This window comes from Antrostomus carolinensis, unplaced genomic scaffold (genome assembly GCF_000700745.2).
Source record: "Antrostomus carolinensis isolate BGI_N321 unplaced genomic scaffold, ASM70074v2 scaffold10925, whole genome shotgun sequence".
NCBI classification, from domain to species: domain Eukaryota; kingdom Metazoa; phylum Chordata; class Aves; order Caprimulgiformes; family Caprimulgidae; genus Antrostomus; species Antrostomus carolinensis.
In genome coordinates, this window is record NW_010317228.1 from 33,661 (window position 1) to 49,634 (window position 15,974).

The 15,974-nt window shown below is 44.5% G+C and overlaps 1 protein-coding gene across 2 annotated transcripts in view; it reads left to right on the top strand.

Annotated features, from left to right (window-relative positions):
- SMYD1 (SET and MYND domain containing 1) overlaps nt 1-15,028 on the top strand; it is a 30,007-nt gene extending 14,979 nt beyond the window's left edge. Inside the window, exons 4-10 of one of the 2 annotated variants that reach the window (XM_010168518.1) lie at nt 591-721; nt 3,311-3,349; nt 6,241-6,433; nt 9,951-10,043; nt 11,222-11,385; nt 12,849-13,017; nt 14,518-15,028. In XM_010168518.1, the coding sequence (XP_010166820.1) occupies nt 591-721; nt 3,311-3,349; nt 6,241-6,433; nt 9,951-10,043; nt 11,222-11,385; nt 12,849-13,017; nt 14,518-14,676 (948 nt within the window). In that variant the 3' untranslated portion in view covers nt 14,677-15,028. The remainder of the gene's footprint in view (nt 1-590; nt 722-3,310; nt 3,350-6,240; nt 6,434-9,950; nt 10,044-11,221; nt 11,386-12,848; nt 13,018-14,517) is intronic. The other variant, XM_010168519.2, reaches the window with a different exon arrangement.
- The last annotated feature ends 946 nt before the right edge of the window (nt 15,029-15,974 follow it).

Below are 15,974 nucleotides of genomic sequence, written 5' to 3' on the forward strand. Positions count from 1 at the left end.
TAGGGAACCTGCTTTGTCAGGGGGGTTGGACTGGATGATCTCCTGAGGTCCCTTCCAACCCCCACCATTCTGTGATTCTGTGATTCTGTGAATATTTGCAGCAAATATTCTGTATCATTTACTCAGCTCTGCTCTGGGTTGGTCCATCTGCATGATACCTGCATTGCTTCTTTTTTGATGTTTTAATGTTTTTTTCCCAACTAAAGATTTTTCTACAATTATCTTCTGCAATAATCTCAGTGACACTCCTCCTTTCTCTTTAAAATTTGGAGATGGGATGCTGGAGATACACCTCTTCTAGCAAATATTCTGTATCATTTACTCAGCTCTGCTCTGGGTTGGTCCATCTGCATGATACCTGCATTGCTTCTTTTTTGATGTTTTAATGTTTTTTTCCCAACTAAAGATTTTTCTACAATTATCTTCTGCAATAATCTCAGTGACACTCCTCCTTTCTCTTTAAAATTTGGAGATGGGATGCTGGAGATACACCTCTTCTAAAGCATCAGTGGGAACTGAGAAATCCTGAATGTATCTGGGTTCAGCTTTTTCTCTTTTAATGCTTCTTCCTGCCTGTGTTTTGGGACTAGATCAGCTGCAATGGCTTTACCCTCAGTGACCAAAGAGGACTGCAGGCTGTTGGCGTGGGAATCTTCCCCAACCTCTGCCAGGCCAACCATGACTGCTGGCCCAACTGTACCGTCATCTTCAACAATGGCAAGTGAGTGGATTTCTTTCCTTGGGTGCAGCGGGGATGCAGCCTAACAGGCAACTCAGCAGACTCTGCTAACCCCACAGTGTCAGATTCCTGCCCCAGAAAATCTATTCATTCTCGTTTCCTTCTCTAGCCCAGAACCAAAAAAATATTAAGATTTTCTTTCTGAAGAGGAGCTGTTTTCTCTCTTATTATTGTTACTTCCAAAATTATTGTCTGATGTACTAAACAAATACAAAAAAATTGACCCCAAATCCAGTGAACCAGCAAAGAATTTTCCCCTGGTGTCTGTGAGTTTTGAAACCAGACTCAAAATAGGGAAATAAAGTACAAAGTAGCTGCCTAGGTCACCCCTTATATTGAGGCTTTATTTATAAACAGTTAAGGAACAATTATGCTTAATAAATTATTAAATATTATACCAAATCCACAGTCCAAGAGTTTCTTATAACCAAAGCTTACAATCAGCTGTGTATCAGTATTGACTGATGTGTTTATAACAATCCCTAACACAAACCTTCATCTTTGTGAGAAAGTGGCATCTCTGTTAATCACTGATTAACTCTTTAGTAGTGGGATCTTAATGATGGTTATCTGCAAACTGAGTCATGTGAGAGTACAGGATGCCCCAAGCTGCTGGGCATTCCCTATTCCCACACAAGTCCTATAAGAAAATTCCTGTGGGATCTGTGAGATGGAAAGAGATTAAGTGGGAATTGTAGGGATGTTTCAGCAGAGCTGGGAGTGGAAGCTGGTGCTCTCGGTGCTCGGGGCAGCCCGTGGGAGGGATGCTCTGCCCTTCCCAGCCTCCTCCCTGGCCAGAACAGGTAAAACTGCTGCTGATCCAACAAGTTGCATCGTGTGCAAGACATTAACTGTGGGAAACTGCTTGCCAAAAACTGCCCAGCCACAGTGTTTCATCCAAATTTTCCACTAGGTCTGAAGATTTTATAAATTCCCATGTTCACCAAACTTTAGTGCTAGAAGTTAACACTCCAGCCTCCCCTTCTTTAACTAACACCTTGCTTGTGCACTCCAGTTCTTGCTGCTGGCTTTATCTCATAAAACTATAGCAGCATTTATCAAGCAGCTGGTAAATGAGCAAAAAGAAACCAAAACTAGGATGATTACCTTAGTGGGAAATAGGGTCTGATCCAAAGTCAGATTGGAGTCTGTAGTCTGATATCCAATTGCCCTGGATCAGATATGTAGTGGGATGATGGAGAGCGTCTCCAACCAGCCAGGGCAGTGGAGGAGGTAACTAGCAGTGACAGCAATGCTGAAGTCTGAGTTTTTGGACAGTAGGTACGGGAATGGCATTTTGTTTGCCTGGCAGCTTGTCAAAGCTCCCACATGTATCTTGTGACTGAGTTTCAACTTGACCTTCTGGTTATTGGGCAGGAAAATGATGAAGGTTTCTTGTCTTTCTGTGGAAACCTGATTATAAGCTCCTGTTGTGGGAATTGAGCTCTCTCTCTATCAGTGCTCAAGGCACAATACTGGACTTGAGGACCCACTAAACTCATCACACAGAGCACAATCATTGCTGATAGAACCATAGAAATATAGAATGGTTTGGGTTGGAAGGGACCTTAAAGATAATCTGGATCCAACCCCCCTGCTTTGGACAGAGTTGCCAACCACTAGATCAGGCCACCCAGAGCCCCATCCAACCTGGCCTTGAATGACTCCAGGGATCGGGCACTATCCCTTTTTAGTTCATTTGTTATATATGTTGATTTTGCAGTACATAGTCATGCAGGATAATGCTCTTAATAAGATACTATATAGTATTATCTTCTGCCCATTTCATACTTTCCAGCCTTGTTTTCTTAACTGTTTTACAAAGGTAAGCAAGTCTTGCCCATTCTTCTCACACAAAGGAAAGGTAACCATCTTAAATTCATACAGTTAGTTGAGTGCTTCAGCCCTGAAAAGACATTACTTCTTTCTGTACATGCAGATGAGATGTCAGAGTGACCCTGAGGAACATGGGCAGGGCTCCTGAGCGGCTGCTGTGGAGCTGGGCTCCTCTGGGGTTCCCTGTAGGTCAGCTCTGGTGGAAGAGGGTAACATGGGGTGATATCCCATTTTGATTTCATGTCAAGCTGTGTTTTAGAGGACATGACTACTGATGTTGGTGGAGACATTTCTGTGCAGAGAACTTGCCCCTTGAAAGTGTTCGCAGCCAGGTTGGATGAGGCTTTGAGCAACCTGGTCTAGTGGAAGGTGTCCCTGCTGATGGCAGGGGGGTTGGAACTGGATGATATTTAAGGTCCCTTCCAACCCAAAACATTCTATGATTCTATGATTCATTTCACCTGCCAAATGTCAGGGGCAGGTTTTGCTCAACCCCCTGGCCGAGGGCACTCCTAAAATCAGAACAGCTTTGCCCCAAATCCTCTGTGGCCCAGTGATGGGCGATTTGGTTGAACAGCAAAAGCAAAGCTCTACATGCAGTGAGACATGAGCCAGGTGCTGGGAATCCCCTTTCCCCATGTCAGGACGATGTCCTGACACCCTATGCCGTGTACCCAGTTTTTTTCATTGTACTTGTAACCTGTGTAAACTGCAGATGTTTGTTTTGTCTTTCAGTCATGAGGCTGTAAGATCAATGTTCCACACACAGATGAGGTGGGTCGGTCTTGAAAGCATCATCCTTCCCCTTGCCCTGTACCCCTCATGCCCTGTGTTTAATGGAAAAGCTGCAAACAGCCCCAAGGGGCTCCCTCTTGTTTGTAGAAAATTTCACTTTCCCCATTTTCTGAACTTCTACTCCTCCCTTGTGTAAAGCCCCACTAAACCCAGACCTCACTTAACTCTGCATTTTGTAGTCAATTAAAACAATAGTGGTAATACTGTGACTGTCTCCCCCACTGTGAATTCCCTCTCTGCCTTCCCACCCTCTCCCTTGGCTTCCTCTCTGTCAGTATTTCCCCTCTCCACTTCTCAGTTCTCCTCCCCTGACTACAGCGAGAGCATGAAAGTCAGAACAAGGTCTTGCTAATCTTGTACGGCCCAAAATAAAACCTTGCATATTGGGAGATGAGAAATGATTGCGTTACTGACGTACTAAATACTCCACATTTCTTCTGCCATAAACGGTGCCCCTTGAATGCGTTGACTACAGTAGCAATACCGTGAGATGCAGGTTTCATCCTTTTTTATCATAATATCCAATTAATGTTTTACCTTTTAATGATGCCACTGTTACCTGATCCAAACTAAAGAAATTTCTAAAATGTATGCCAAAAAAAAAAAAAAGAAGTTCTCTTCTTAGCTCACTGTCCTTGGTGTATTACAGTCAGTCCTGTTAAAGGGAAACTGTTGTCTTTAAACTTTAATTTCAGGCAAACACACAATTTCCTCAAGTAAAATGTGAAATACTTTTGAAGTGCTGCTCTTCACTATTGCTGCTTACTTGGTGCATTACAGATAGGAGCATAAAAATGGGCAAATAAGTATCACCTCTGATGAAAGGTGCTATTTTGGGGCAGCTTGAGTTTGCAGCTCTTGGGCACTCGCGTATGAGCATCTTTCAAGGTCCTTGGTTCTTGGGACAGACACTGAGGAAAGAGCAAGGGAGAAGGTCGGTGGGGTGCTCTCAACTGACAGTTGACAGTGTCTCTTTAACTGTAACATTTAAAATATGCCACGTGTTTCCAGGCTTATCCCAAATGCTATCAATCCCCTCCACTCAAGGGATGGCTGCTTAAAATATACAGTGCTTAGGCTATCAGGGGCATCATAAAAGTCAGAGGCTTGATTTTGCTTCTCTGGTTGCATGACTCACTTTAACGAGGATCCCATTAAGTCTGAACAGGATTGTTTATATGTGTAAAACTTTCTGATGGAAATTACTCATTTTCATGCACTTTCTCCTGGAGTAGCAGGTTGCACCTTTCTCTGACTGGCATTTTACCATGGTTGTGACATAACTAATAGCTGCCCTTTGTGACAATGGCATGTTTAGTGATGAATTTTGTATGAAATATGCTGTTGATATGATCTAACACCCAGAGAAGGTCAAGACCAGCCTCGGGGAGTAGTTTTCACAGGAGCTTTGGCACAACGGAAAGACTCAGAGCTACACCCTCAGTGCTGAGAGCTTGTAACTGGAATTACAAGGGAATTACAATTCCTTTGCAGAAATATGATCATGTAGAAAAAGTCACATCAAAAAAAGTCATGTCCTCCCCAAACTACTTACTTTTAATGCACCTGGTGAGACCTTTGGGTTCTATACTGCTTGTACCTTTGGTGAGACCTTCACTGGGTCCCATCTAAAGCCCCTGGTGTTCAGGTGGGAGCCAACAGGTCCCACCCCGGAGCTCAGCAGGAGGACAATCAAGGCACATGCTGCCTGTGGTGAGGGAGTCCCAGGACTGATGTACCACACTGCAGTCAGAGTGGGAGCTCAGACTATGGGACTGGCTTCATTTTGGTAACCCATAAGTATGCCTAGCTGCAAAAAAATATTTAACCACCTAACTGGTCTGAGCAGAGAGCCCAAGGTCACCGGTCTCAAGTGAATTATTTCTAACTGTGGGTAGAGTCAACAGTAGATGAGGGAGTAGATGGATACAGAAGCACCACATCACAACTGGTATTCGATGGAGCTTTTTCCCACTCTGGCCAAATTCTTCAGCCAATTGTGCCTCTGCAGCCCCCGCAACTGAGAGATGGCCCAGAGCTTGTAGAGTGAAACAGCAAGGGAATGGCTTTGAATGTCCATGTCATTTAAGACCTTTTGCAGAGAAAGACATGAGAGAAAGGCAGGTGCAAGGATGTGGCTTTCCAAAAGCCTGTCATCAATGAAGGCTTTGCCGTGGATTGCGGTTTAGTAATAGAGACTAGTGATTATCATGTGTTTAATATTAGCAATATCAGATCAAATAGGCTATATTAAAATTAGACTGTTTCCAGAGAAATGTTTCTAAGCCTTTTTGTAGAGATGCATGGACAGGGTGAGGGCATCTCTTACCCAGCACCTGGAGGGAATGTGTCTTAACTTTTTGGAATGAAAACGATACTGAAAGCAGCCCAGCTCAGGATCTGGGAGTCTAGCCAGGGATGTGTGGGTAGCTTGCAAAGCAGTATTTAAAAAAAGACCCAAAGTCCAAACTCAGCATTTTGCAAGTCTCATTGTGTATTTCTGGTCTCAGTGTTTTCTTCTGACGAGATCTCCTGCAACTTAATAAATGTTTATGTCTGGGTTCAGCCCCTCTCTGGATGAATTAATGGAGCTGTAATCTCTGTATAGCTCAGACCCTTCCATATCCCTTCCAGGGACTTGCAGAGGGGCAGGAGAAACTGGTGTGACCATGTTTTTACTCTGTATTCAGTTAACCAGACTGCTGCCCATCTCTGCATTGCCTCCCTGAAGAGCTAAATCGGTACCTTAGGACAAGAGCTCACCTTTGCAAGGCAGGGGCAGGTCACAGGATTTGTCCCTGATGGCTCTGTGGTTGCCCCTTTGCTTCTGCTCTTTCTCCAAGTCCATGTCTCGTCTGCTTTGCACCCAGGATCGAGCTGCGGGCACTGAGCAAGATTTCTCCAGGGGATGAGCTGACTGTTTCCTACGTGGATTTCCTCAATGTGAGTGAGGAGCGGCGGAAGCAGCTGAAGAAGCAGTATTACTTCGACTGCACCTGTGAGCACTGCAAGAAACAGATCAAGGATGACCTGATGCTGGCAGTGAAAGAGGGGGAAGGCAAGGTATGGCTGATCCTGCTGTGTCCAAACCCAGAGCCAGCTGCATCTCCTCCACCAAAGGCATCTGTGTGTGTCTGCAACTGTGTCTTCTCAGCTCAGGGACACCCACAATAACAAGAATCACATTTTGGCAGAAGTCTGCCTGGTGCCAATGTGAAAAATGAGAACGGAACTGAACCTTGATTGAATACCATACCAATTCAAGCCCACCATGCAAGGCTAGTTTAATCCCTATTATGCAACATACATGAAGTTTTTAATTTTCAAAAGCCCACAAAAGTTGCCTTTAACTCTAACCTAAAAGTCCATCAACAGGCAGAATGATAAAGTATTATAAAATTAGGTCTAGAGCTGAGAAGTGATCAAGGAGTCACCTTCCCTGGTGCTATTTAAAAGACTTGTAGACGAGGTGCTTAGGGACATGGTTTAGAGGTGGAATTAGTCGTGTTGGGTTTATGGTTGGACTCTATCTTAAAGGTCTTTTCCAATCTCTACTATTCTATGATTCTATGAAAATCATGGCATTTATATTATGGGGTTGTTTTGGGTTTTTTTTTTTTGAGTAACTGAAAGGGAATCAAGGTTTTGAACAGCAGAAAGGAAAATGTGTTGCAGGTGGTTCATGCTGACAGGACTAACCAGCGCTGCTGAAGCTGCATGGTTTGTAAAACATGTACTGGCACATTGGCTCCAGAGAGGTGGGGAGCCTGAACTTGCAGTCCCTCCTTGCAAAGGCCTGTCACAGGGAGTTTGTTCCATCACTTGACATTTGTGCATGGTTGCTGTGGGAAGACTGACTATGAAGAATTAACATGTTCAAGTGTTCATTTTTAGGTTATCTGTGTTTTCCTTGGAGGTCCCACAAGTCATGGAGTGGGAGGGTGTAAGGCTGTGTTGTCCTGTCAGCAGTGGGATGTGTTGCTTGGCCAGCAGCTCCAGTTTATGAGCACGTTGGTAACTCTAAGAGTTTCTTTTTGGTTCCTCTGCCCAAGGATATAATTGCTCATGTATTTTGTCCTCTGTGGCAGAGTTAGCTTAGGGGGTTTCTACTCCTGCAGGCTTTACAGAGCATGTAAGGGAAGGCAAGACAAGGCAGGGCAAGAGCATTTTAATGTATTATCAAGTCATTGATCTGCGCTATTGAACAGTCATGTAACGAACCAGACAGTAAAACTCAGGGTCTGATGTGAGGCAGGACCAAAGAGCAAAGATGAGATGAGGATCTATGACCTCTTAGACCAGCAGTGCTACTGGGAGAGGCCCATGGAGCTGCACCTTCCTGGGAATGAGTACAAAACCCTCAGCCTCCAGCTCAGCACAGTTACCAGAAAGGCAAAACTCAGTCCTGTGACTCTTCTTTCATATTCTGGTGGTCAGGAAAGGTTGGATATTGCAGAGCAAAAATCTCTTCTTGAGCAAGGTTTGAAGAAATGGGATTGAAATTATATCAGGGAGCTCCCATGAGAAGTAGGACATGGGATTAGAAGAAACCCTTTGCTTGTTGAACTCCCCACTATTGCAAAAGACCCTGCTCTATAATCCCATTACTAAATTATCAAGCTTCATTTTAAAGCTAATCCTGACTACTGAAACTCCTTGCTTCTAATGTAAAACTCTCCCAGATCTCAGTCCTCTGATGCAGAAGCATTTTCATCTGACTTTCTGTAGAAGTATTTTTGAACACCTCCTCCAGTGGATGGCATAAAAAAATCTCAACTCTCATTCAACACCTGCAATCAAACCTTGACTGAGCAGTGAGATGCACAATGCTCTTTGAGCCTCGGAGGTGCTCTGCAGCATGCAGTGGCAAGATGTGCACTTTTGGGTAAATGTCCTTCACAATCTGAAGTGCTTGTATAGAAAAAGCCTGTGACTATGCAAGGTTCATGATTTCAGCTATTAAAAATACACTCCATCCACAGACAATAGGTATCCAGGCTGACCTCACCCACAGAGCACGTCTGCTCGCCGCCGGCTGTATCGCATTTTCTGAATTCAGGGTCACTTGCCTGAGAGCAGCAACACTCACAGCTGCCTGGAAAAAGTGCTATGAATATATGCAAGATTGACAGCTCACATCCTCAACAGCCGCTCCGACCTCCAGTCCTTCACTCCTTCCAAATAGTAGCAGAGTTCCCATTGTTTATAATGGCAACAGGCTGAAGGGTCTAGTAAATACAAGAGAGGATTTTTATTAGACAAAGCTGCTGTGGATGTGCTGGTTCAAGTACCTATTGTGGGAGTCTTTACTCAGGCAGCATAACAATGTGATTTGCACTGACATTAACATTGCCTTTGAGTGTGCTCCAACAGCTGCCAAAATCTGATTAGCTATGATAGCTTCCATCTAATAATATAGAACAACAAATCATAAGTATCCATAAATAGATGGGGGGGTATATGGCTATGAAATGCTACTGGTTTTCATTCCATACTAACCTTTCAAGACCTTTTCCCAACTAGCTGAATTTCACAGATTCCTCAAAAATCTGATGGACCAAGTGTGAGAAAAAGACAACAGGACAGTCCCACAGTCCTGACTCCAAATCTTTGGGTCCTTTGTTGCAATGTTGGGTCTCTGCTTTTGATCCACACCCAGAGGTCCTGTCTCGCTGCTGGGCACATGCCTGAGCTCTGGCTCTGTGGGGTGTCTCCAGACCAGGCTCTTCCTACAAGCTCCTGCAGTCACATGATTGTGGGCTGATTTCCCATTTATGAAAATGAAGGTCATGATAGCTAGAAAAGTTTTTAAATGTGAAAAAAAAAAAGTGGAAGATAAATGATGGTGCTGGTTATAATAATGTTCTATTTCAGCATTAAATGAAGGAAGAGGAGGGAGCTAAATAGGAGCTAGTTAGTGTTTTGCCAGGTGTGCTTAGATGTGCATCATGTCTTCAAATACATGGTAAAATCCAAACTTCTTTGAGGTGTATGGGAAATCACATTTCACTTGCTGGATGCAGGTGCAATCTGAGGTCAACCATCCTATGGTGTTTGGACCTAATGACAATATTTCTCAGAGTGGGTAACATTTAGACATCTGTCCTATCCTTATTCCACCCATCTCTCATTCAAGAGCCTCATTTCTCTCAAGTAGACACTGGATACACACTGACCAGAGGTTTTTACAGCCTCTTTGGTGTCTTGTGAGATCTCCCAGTTGCAGGGTCAATTCTGTCCCTTTTCCAGAGAAGGGAACTGGAGGGAAGTGTTGAGGAAGCCAGTTATGCATGCCAGATGTACATGGCCACTAGCCTGATGAGCAACGCTCTGCTGAAGGCAGCAGGAGCTTCACCTCTCAACTTGGTAGTGGGACCATTTCAGCCCCATCTTAGACAGGTCTGAGCAGACAGGCTGGGTTATACAGCCAGTGATAGAAGGGTAGTGAGTGATGTGGGAAACGTCACACTGAGCTGATTTGGGTTCCCAGACTATGGAACAAGAATTGCTTCAGCCAGGGTATTTTGGCATGTGTCAGGCAGTGCGTTTTCCTCACTGATTTTCCTAACATTGTCCCCAGCCCTCTGCAGAGACAGTGAAGGAGGTCATCCAGTTCTCCAAGGACACACTGGAGAAGATCAACAAGGCCCGAATGGAGGGAATTTACCATGAAGTGAGTCCCAGTACTTCTGCTCTCTTGCTGTATACACACTGCCAGGGAAAGCAGCTCTTGTCCCTCTCTCCATCAATTATTTAAGGATGAAACAAACCCCTATTGCTGTAATCTGAGTATCCCCATGTCCTTCCTGCCCTCTTGGCAGCTCAAATTGCAAAAGCTGACACTGTTTTTTGCCCTCTGTAAAGCTTGACCGTGTCTGAGACAACATCCTAGACTGGTTTCTTTTGTAGTGATGATACAAGGAGATTCAAGGTGACTTCTAGCACCTCCACTTGAGACAGGTGTTGAACCAAGGGCTTCCTGGGCAAAAAACACGAGTTACAGGGCATGTGTAATGAGTCACCTCTGCCAGGCAGCCTCATAAAAAGGAGGACAGTGGGTTTGGGAGAAGGACAGGACAGTCAGGAGACTTACCACATTGAGGTGGGCTATGTTTGCCTGTGTTGATCTCCTCTTCACCTCTTGGCTTCTGCATGTTTCTCATTTGTTGGGTGCTAAGGATGAGTGTATGGTGTGAAAAATCCACGTCCCACCTGGAGCACAGGCCACAAGGGCAAAGGGTGAGAGAACTCAAGTCACTTCTTCCTTTCTCCCTCTTTTACTAACCCAGGAAATATTTAATTGTTCTCTTTAGAGTGTAACAGCTTCAGGAGAACAAGTTGAGCAACAGCCCCTGGGTTTGAACTTACTTTGGTAAAATGCTGAAGTCCCCTAGAGCAGAGATCTGGATGTTGGGTTAGGAGTAGTTGCAACTGAGATACAGCTGAGCAGACAGACATGGAACAGTGCAGCTGCTTGTCCCCAGCCCCATGGGGTCATTAAGAGCATTCAGTGCATCAAGTGCTTGTGTGGATGGCATTGGGGTATGGGTGCTGTAGGCACTTGGTCTCTGACAAAACCCAGCCTCCTGGGGTCTTTCTTCTCTTGAACGTAGACATCACTTTTTCTTCAGCAGTTTTATGAATGTAACCCTGGGAGAGGAAGATTTGAGCAGCAATCATTTTGCTAGACTAAAGTTTTTCAAGAAATAAAAGCATATTGATTCTAGGATTCTATATCCTATCTTCCTCAACCTTCATGGAGGATGACTTGGCTTCTAGGACTGTTATGAACCATCTGGGGACAAAGGTGCTCTGACTTTCCCTTCCTCTCCCTGCTTCCCCCGGGCACAGGTTGTGAAGCTGTGCCGTGAGTGCCTGAAGAAACAGGAGCCTGTGCTGGGGGACACGAATATCTACCTCCTGAGGATCCTCAGCATTGCCTCTGAGGTGCTCTCCTACCTCCAGATGTTTGAGGAAGCAGCTGACTATGCCAAGAGGATGGTGGATGGCTACCTGTATGTCTGTGCCTTATTTTTGGCAGCTCTCTGTGGTTATGCAATGTTAAGCAATGTGTTATAGAAATAATTTTCTTAGTCTGCTCCCATCAGAGCAGCAGTGCTGGTGTTCAGATTGGGACCTGATTATATCACCAGACAGAAAAGGACCCCTTCCTAAATACACAAGAGCTCCCAAACACCTTGATTTACTAAACTGTAACTGGCAAATGGTTTGGGTACATCTTTCATTCTTTGTTTTGTCTCAGAAGCATCTCAGGTTGCCCTAGTAGCAAAACACAGAGCCTGGGTGCAGGACAGAGAGGATGTCGCTGCAGGAAGGGGAAGTTGCAGAGAAGAGAGAAACTGTGTTGAACGACTGTCACTCAAGAAGCCCCTTTACTCTTAAATAATACATGGATTTTTGTCTTGGCTAATTAGTGTGCACAAGTCCTGTGGTAAAAGTTCAGTGAGAATAAAGAAATTCAAGCTTAGTTCAAATAGAACGAGGACAAATCTCACAGCAAAAAATGATGCAATTTATTATTACTGAGGTTTTACTACAGGACTGATAAGTATTAAATAGAAAAAAAAAAGTAATGGAAACCATAGAGAAGAGCAAAAAGCCCATTTCATCATCTCATTCACCCTCCTGCTGAGAGTATCTCATACCCATTACTTGTCTTTTTGGTCAGTTCTACCCCAAAAAGCCTGTGATATTTTGTTCTTTTTCAGATGGGGGAGAGAGTCACCTCTCTGGCTTGCAAGCCTGACAAGCCACTTCCAAGTCCCAGCCCTGGCACTGAGCTAATTGAATGACACAGAGAAAACTGCTTCCCCAACCCTGTTCCTCAATTTCTCAGTCCAGTGTGTGGACTGCAGTAATTTCCTTCTTAGCTTTAAGATCTACAAATTCAATATGCCAACAAAGTCCTTAAAGGCAGGTTTTCAGGTAAATCCAAGCAGCTTCTAACCCTGCCTGACCTGAAATTAGATGTCGAGGCCAGGTTTCCTTTTTCCCACCTGGAGTCCTGACTGAAGAGGAGTGATCTTACAGTCCCTGGAGGCAAGGGTGCATCTCCAGTGGGTGAGATGAACATTTCTGGAGTTTTTAGAACCACCTGTTCCTCTCCCCACATTGAATGAGAAGCTGGTGGTCGTCGCATTCTCAATTTAGGCATTTTGTTAAGCATCTGAGGTTAAGTTGGTGCTGTCTGGGCAGTAGGGTCAGAGCTGGGTTTTGTTTGTGCCAAAATAATGTGGAATGACAGAGCTCAGGATTTGCCAACCCAGGTGTCCAGCTTTCTCTGTTCACAAGTTGTTCATCCTCTTTCACCTCATGTCCTCGTACATTTTGGTGGCACCGAATGCCATAGGCTTTTCATTTGAATAAACAGTCAGCTCTTTGCCAAACTTACACGTCACTGACAAACACTTGGGAACCCAGATCTTTCCTGAACTAAAATAACTCAATATTTTTCCAGGAAAATATACCATCCCAACAACGCACAACTGGGGATGGCGGTGATGAGGGCAGGAGTGACTCACTGGCACGCTGGTCTCATTGAAGCTGGGCATGGCTTGATCTGTAAAGCCTATGCCATTCTTCTGATAACCCATGGACCTTCCCACCCAATTACCAAAGACCTAGAGGTAAGTGTCATCTCCTGTGTTGTCTCTGCTGTCTGTCTGGGCAAAATTACATTCAAGCTGTAGAAACAACCCATCCATAAGAGCTGAGAGATGCATCAAGTACTGACTGCTTCTTACCAGTGCTGTGGTTTTCTCTACATTATGTTACAGTCTGCTGGGAAATTTCATGTCCCTTCTTATGGGAAATTTTCATTCCTGAAAAATAGCTTTTATCCTGCACCAGGACATACATTAAAAATGGCCACTGAGCCCCTGAATCTTTTTTGAAAATGCTGTGCCCAAGGACAGAGCCTCCCATTCTTCACGCAGCCTGATTTCTCTGCTCTCTGATGGATGGCATCACCATTGGACTATATCAAATTACATATGGTGGATGTTCCCAGTTTACTAACTGATTTTCTTTACCAGTGTCCATTCTTCTTTATTTACCACTCCCCAGCTCTTCTAAGCTGCAATTTATTTTTTCCTCCCATGACTGATAGGTGTGTTTCCTAGCTTAGAGTCAAGAGCTGCAGATCCCAGGGAATTACATCTGCTCAGCTGTGATGAACTATTTACAACTGCAGCTGGAGATCTATCATTTCTTTAGCCTTTAACTTACCTGATGTGACCTGTTGGCTTTACAACATTCTCCTTTATTAGCCAAAAATGTACATGATACCAAATGAAATCCTTTATTGATGCCTTAGTCCCCATTATGGCAGAGCTATAACCTTTAGTAGTGCAATTTTATATCAGCAGAAAAATGAGTATCTAGTACCCAAAGCCAACCTGTCTGTTGACAGGAACAGGTTGCTGTTTCCTTATATACAGCAGAGGGTGAGCCTCCAGCACCTCCATTTCAGTATTTCTCTTCCCACTTACTTTAGGAGGTAAATAGTGGATATATGGCACATGCTTATCTTTATGCTCCTAAACCAAGGGTTGAATAAACTCACAGACAGGTGTAAAAAGATTTCCTAAAATCCCTTCTGAGCCTCTGCAATCATGCAGCAGTAGCCAAGACTCTGCTCATGGTCAGTCCTGGGATGCAACTGTGACATGGTCAAAGAGGGGCTGAGCATCCATCCGTCTCCTCTTCCCCCACCTCCTCCCACATGAGGTGAAACCCACCCTGGTGATGGGTCACACCAAGGGTCAGGCCCAGGATGTGAATGGGGAGCTCACTCACTCCCTGACTCTGCACAGCATTGCCTCTATGTCCTGCATCAGGTTTGAGATCGTGAGGCTTCCCAGCAGCCCTCAGAAGAGCTGGGTGCTGGAAAGACTGATGCCTTCTTCACCCTCATAGTACACAGGCAACCAGATTTGAGAAAGTAACTGGATATCTGTGTGCTGTCAGTTCTGGTCCTACTGGTGGGACACCTAGATTAAGTTGCATCACGCACTACATGGCCTAGGACATCCCTGAAGGTCAGTCCCTATTTTTAGGCAATGCATAATTTCCCTTGCTTCAAACACCCCTGCAACACAGGTTTTGTAACCTGTTGTGTCCCTCAGGTCATGCGTGTCCAGACGGAGATGGAGCTGCGCATGTTCCAGCAGAATGAGTTCATGTATTACAAGATGAGGGAAGCTGCCCTCAAAAACCAAAAGATTCAAGTCATGCCTGAACCCAGCAATGAGATCTCACCAAGCCTTTTCCACAAGAAGGAATAAACCTTGAGCTTGACACAAATTCATGCCTGTGGGATAATATTACCTGTGGCACCTTCAGACCTGAGGAATGTGATACAGGAATGCGGTATGTCCTTAAGGATTGTTTCCAGTGGCACCAGTCTGAGAGCATGGAACTGCTGAGAAAGAGTCCTGAAAAATCTTCTGAGGCCTAAAAGCAGAAGAGATCTTGTCAGAAACATTGTTTTTCTACCACTAGCATTAAAAATTGAATAAAAAACCCTGTTATAAAATTATTTACACTTATTGGAAGCCTGTTTCTCTCTACACAGGTCCTGATCCTGGAGTCCTTGGTTACATTTTAATTGATTCTCTCCTAAGGTTTTTTTTTCCCATTGCTTCCTTGTTTTGACAGCTCTTTCCAGTGATGTCCATGAGTGGTTGACCAAGGGATGCTAGAAGTGGGAAGCTGGTTCCACAAAGTGTCATGTATGCCTGTGGGCATTGAGTGCAAACTGAATAAGACCAACAGATTTTTTTTGTGTGTGTAAAGTGGTGGTTTTTTGATGAAAAATTATTCTGCAGCTGACATGAGTGCAACATCAAACTGTGGGCACTTTGTAAGCGAGACTAAGTGGAGTTCCTACAGCAGGACAAATTAATGAGGATAAATTAGTCTCCTTAGTTAAAAATCAGAAAATGTCTGCAGTGATGGCAGCAGATGGAAATGAGATGGGTCCATGCTAGAAGCCGGTTGTGCTGGTGTGGTGCACTGGCTGTGTGGTTTGCTCTAACTGAACACGCAGTTTCCAGTGAGGGGTATCCACCTTCACTCACCTTCAGGGTGAGCTGGGGGCTCTGATGCCTTTCAACACCTGCCTTTGGGCTTAGACAGGTACTTCATCAATTTTGCACTGAGCAAAAAAGGGATAGTTCATGGATCAGCTGCCAATGGGCAGCCAGTGGAGCTAAGAAGTCTAAAGGTGATGGTTGGATTTCCAGATAAAAAAAGGTCCTGTCTGTCTGCCCATCCATCTCAAAATTCAAATGGTTTGCTCCAGATCTTCAGTGGCAGCCAAGAGATGAAAAGGGATGGTTTGTTCAAGAATTGCCTACCTGCTCTCCAGCAGAATAGCAAGGAAACAAAACCAGGGCTTGTCCTCTCTGACAGTTCTCAATGATTTTGCTGATGTTTCTCCAGATCTAAGATTAGTTCACTGGAGACCAACATCTGCTCTTTAGGGGTTGTTAAGCTAAGCCCGTCCATTGGTCCATGAGGTGCCCATCTGATGCCCATGTGACAATCCATACTGGTTCAGTTCTCAGTATGAGGATCAATG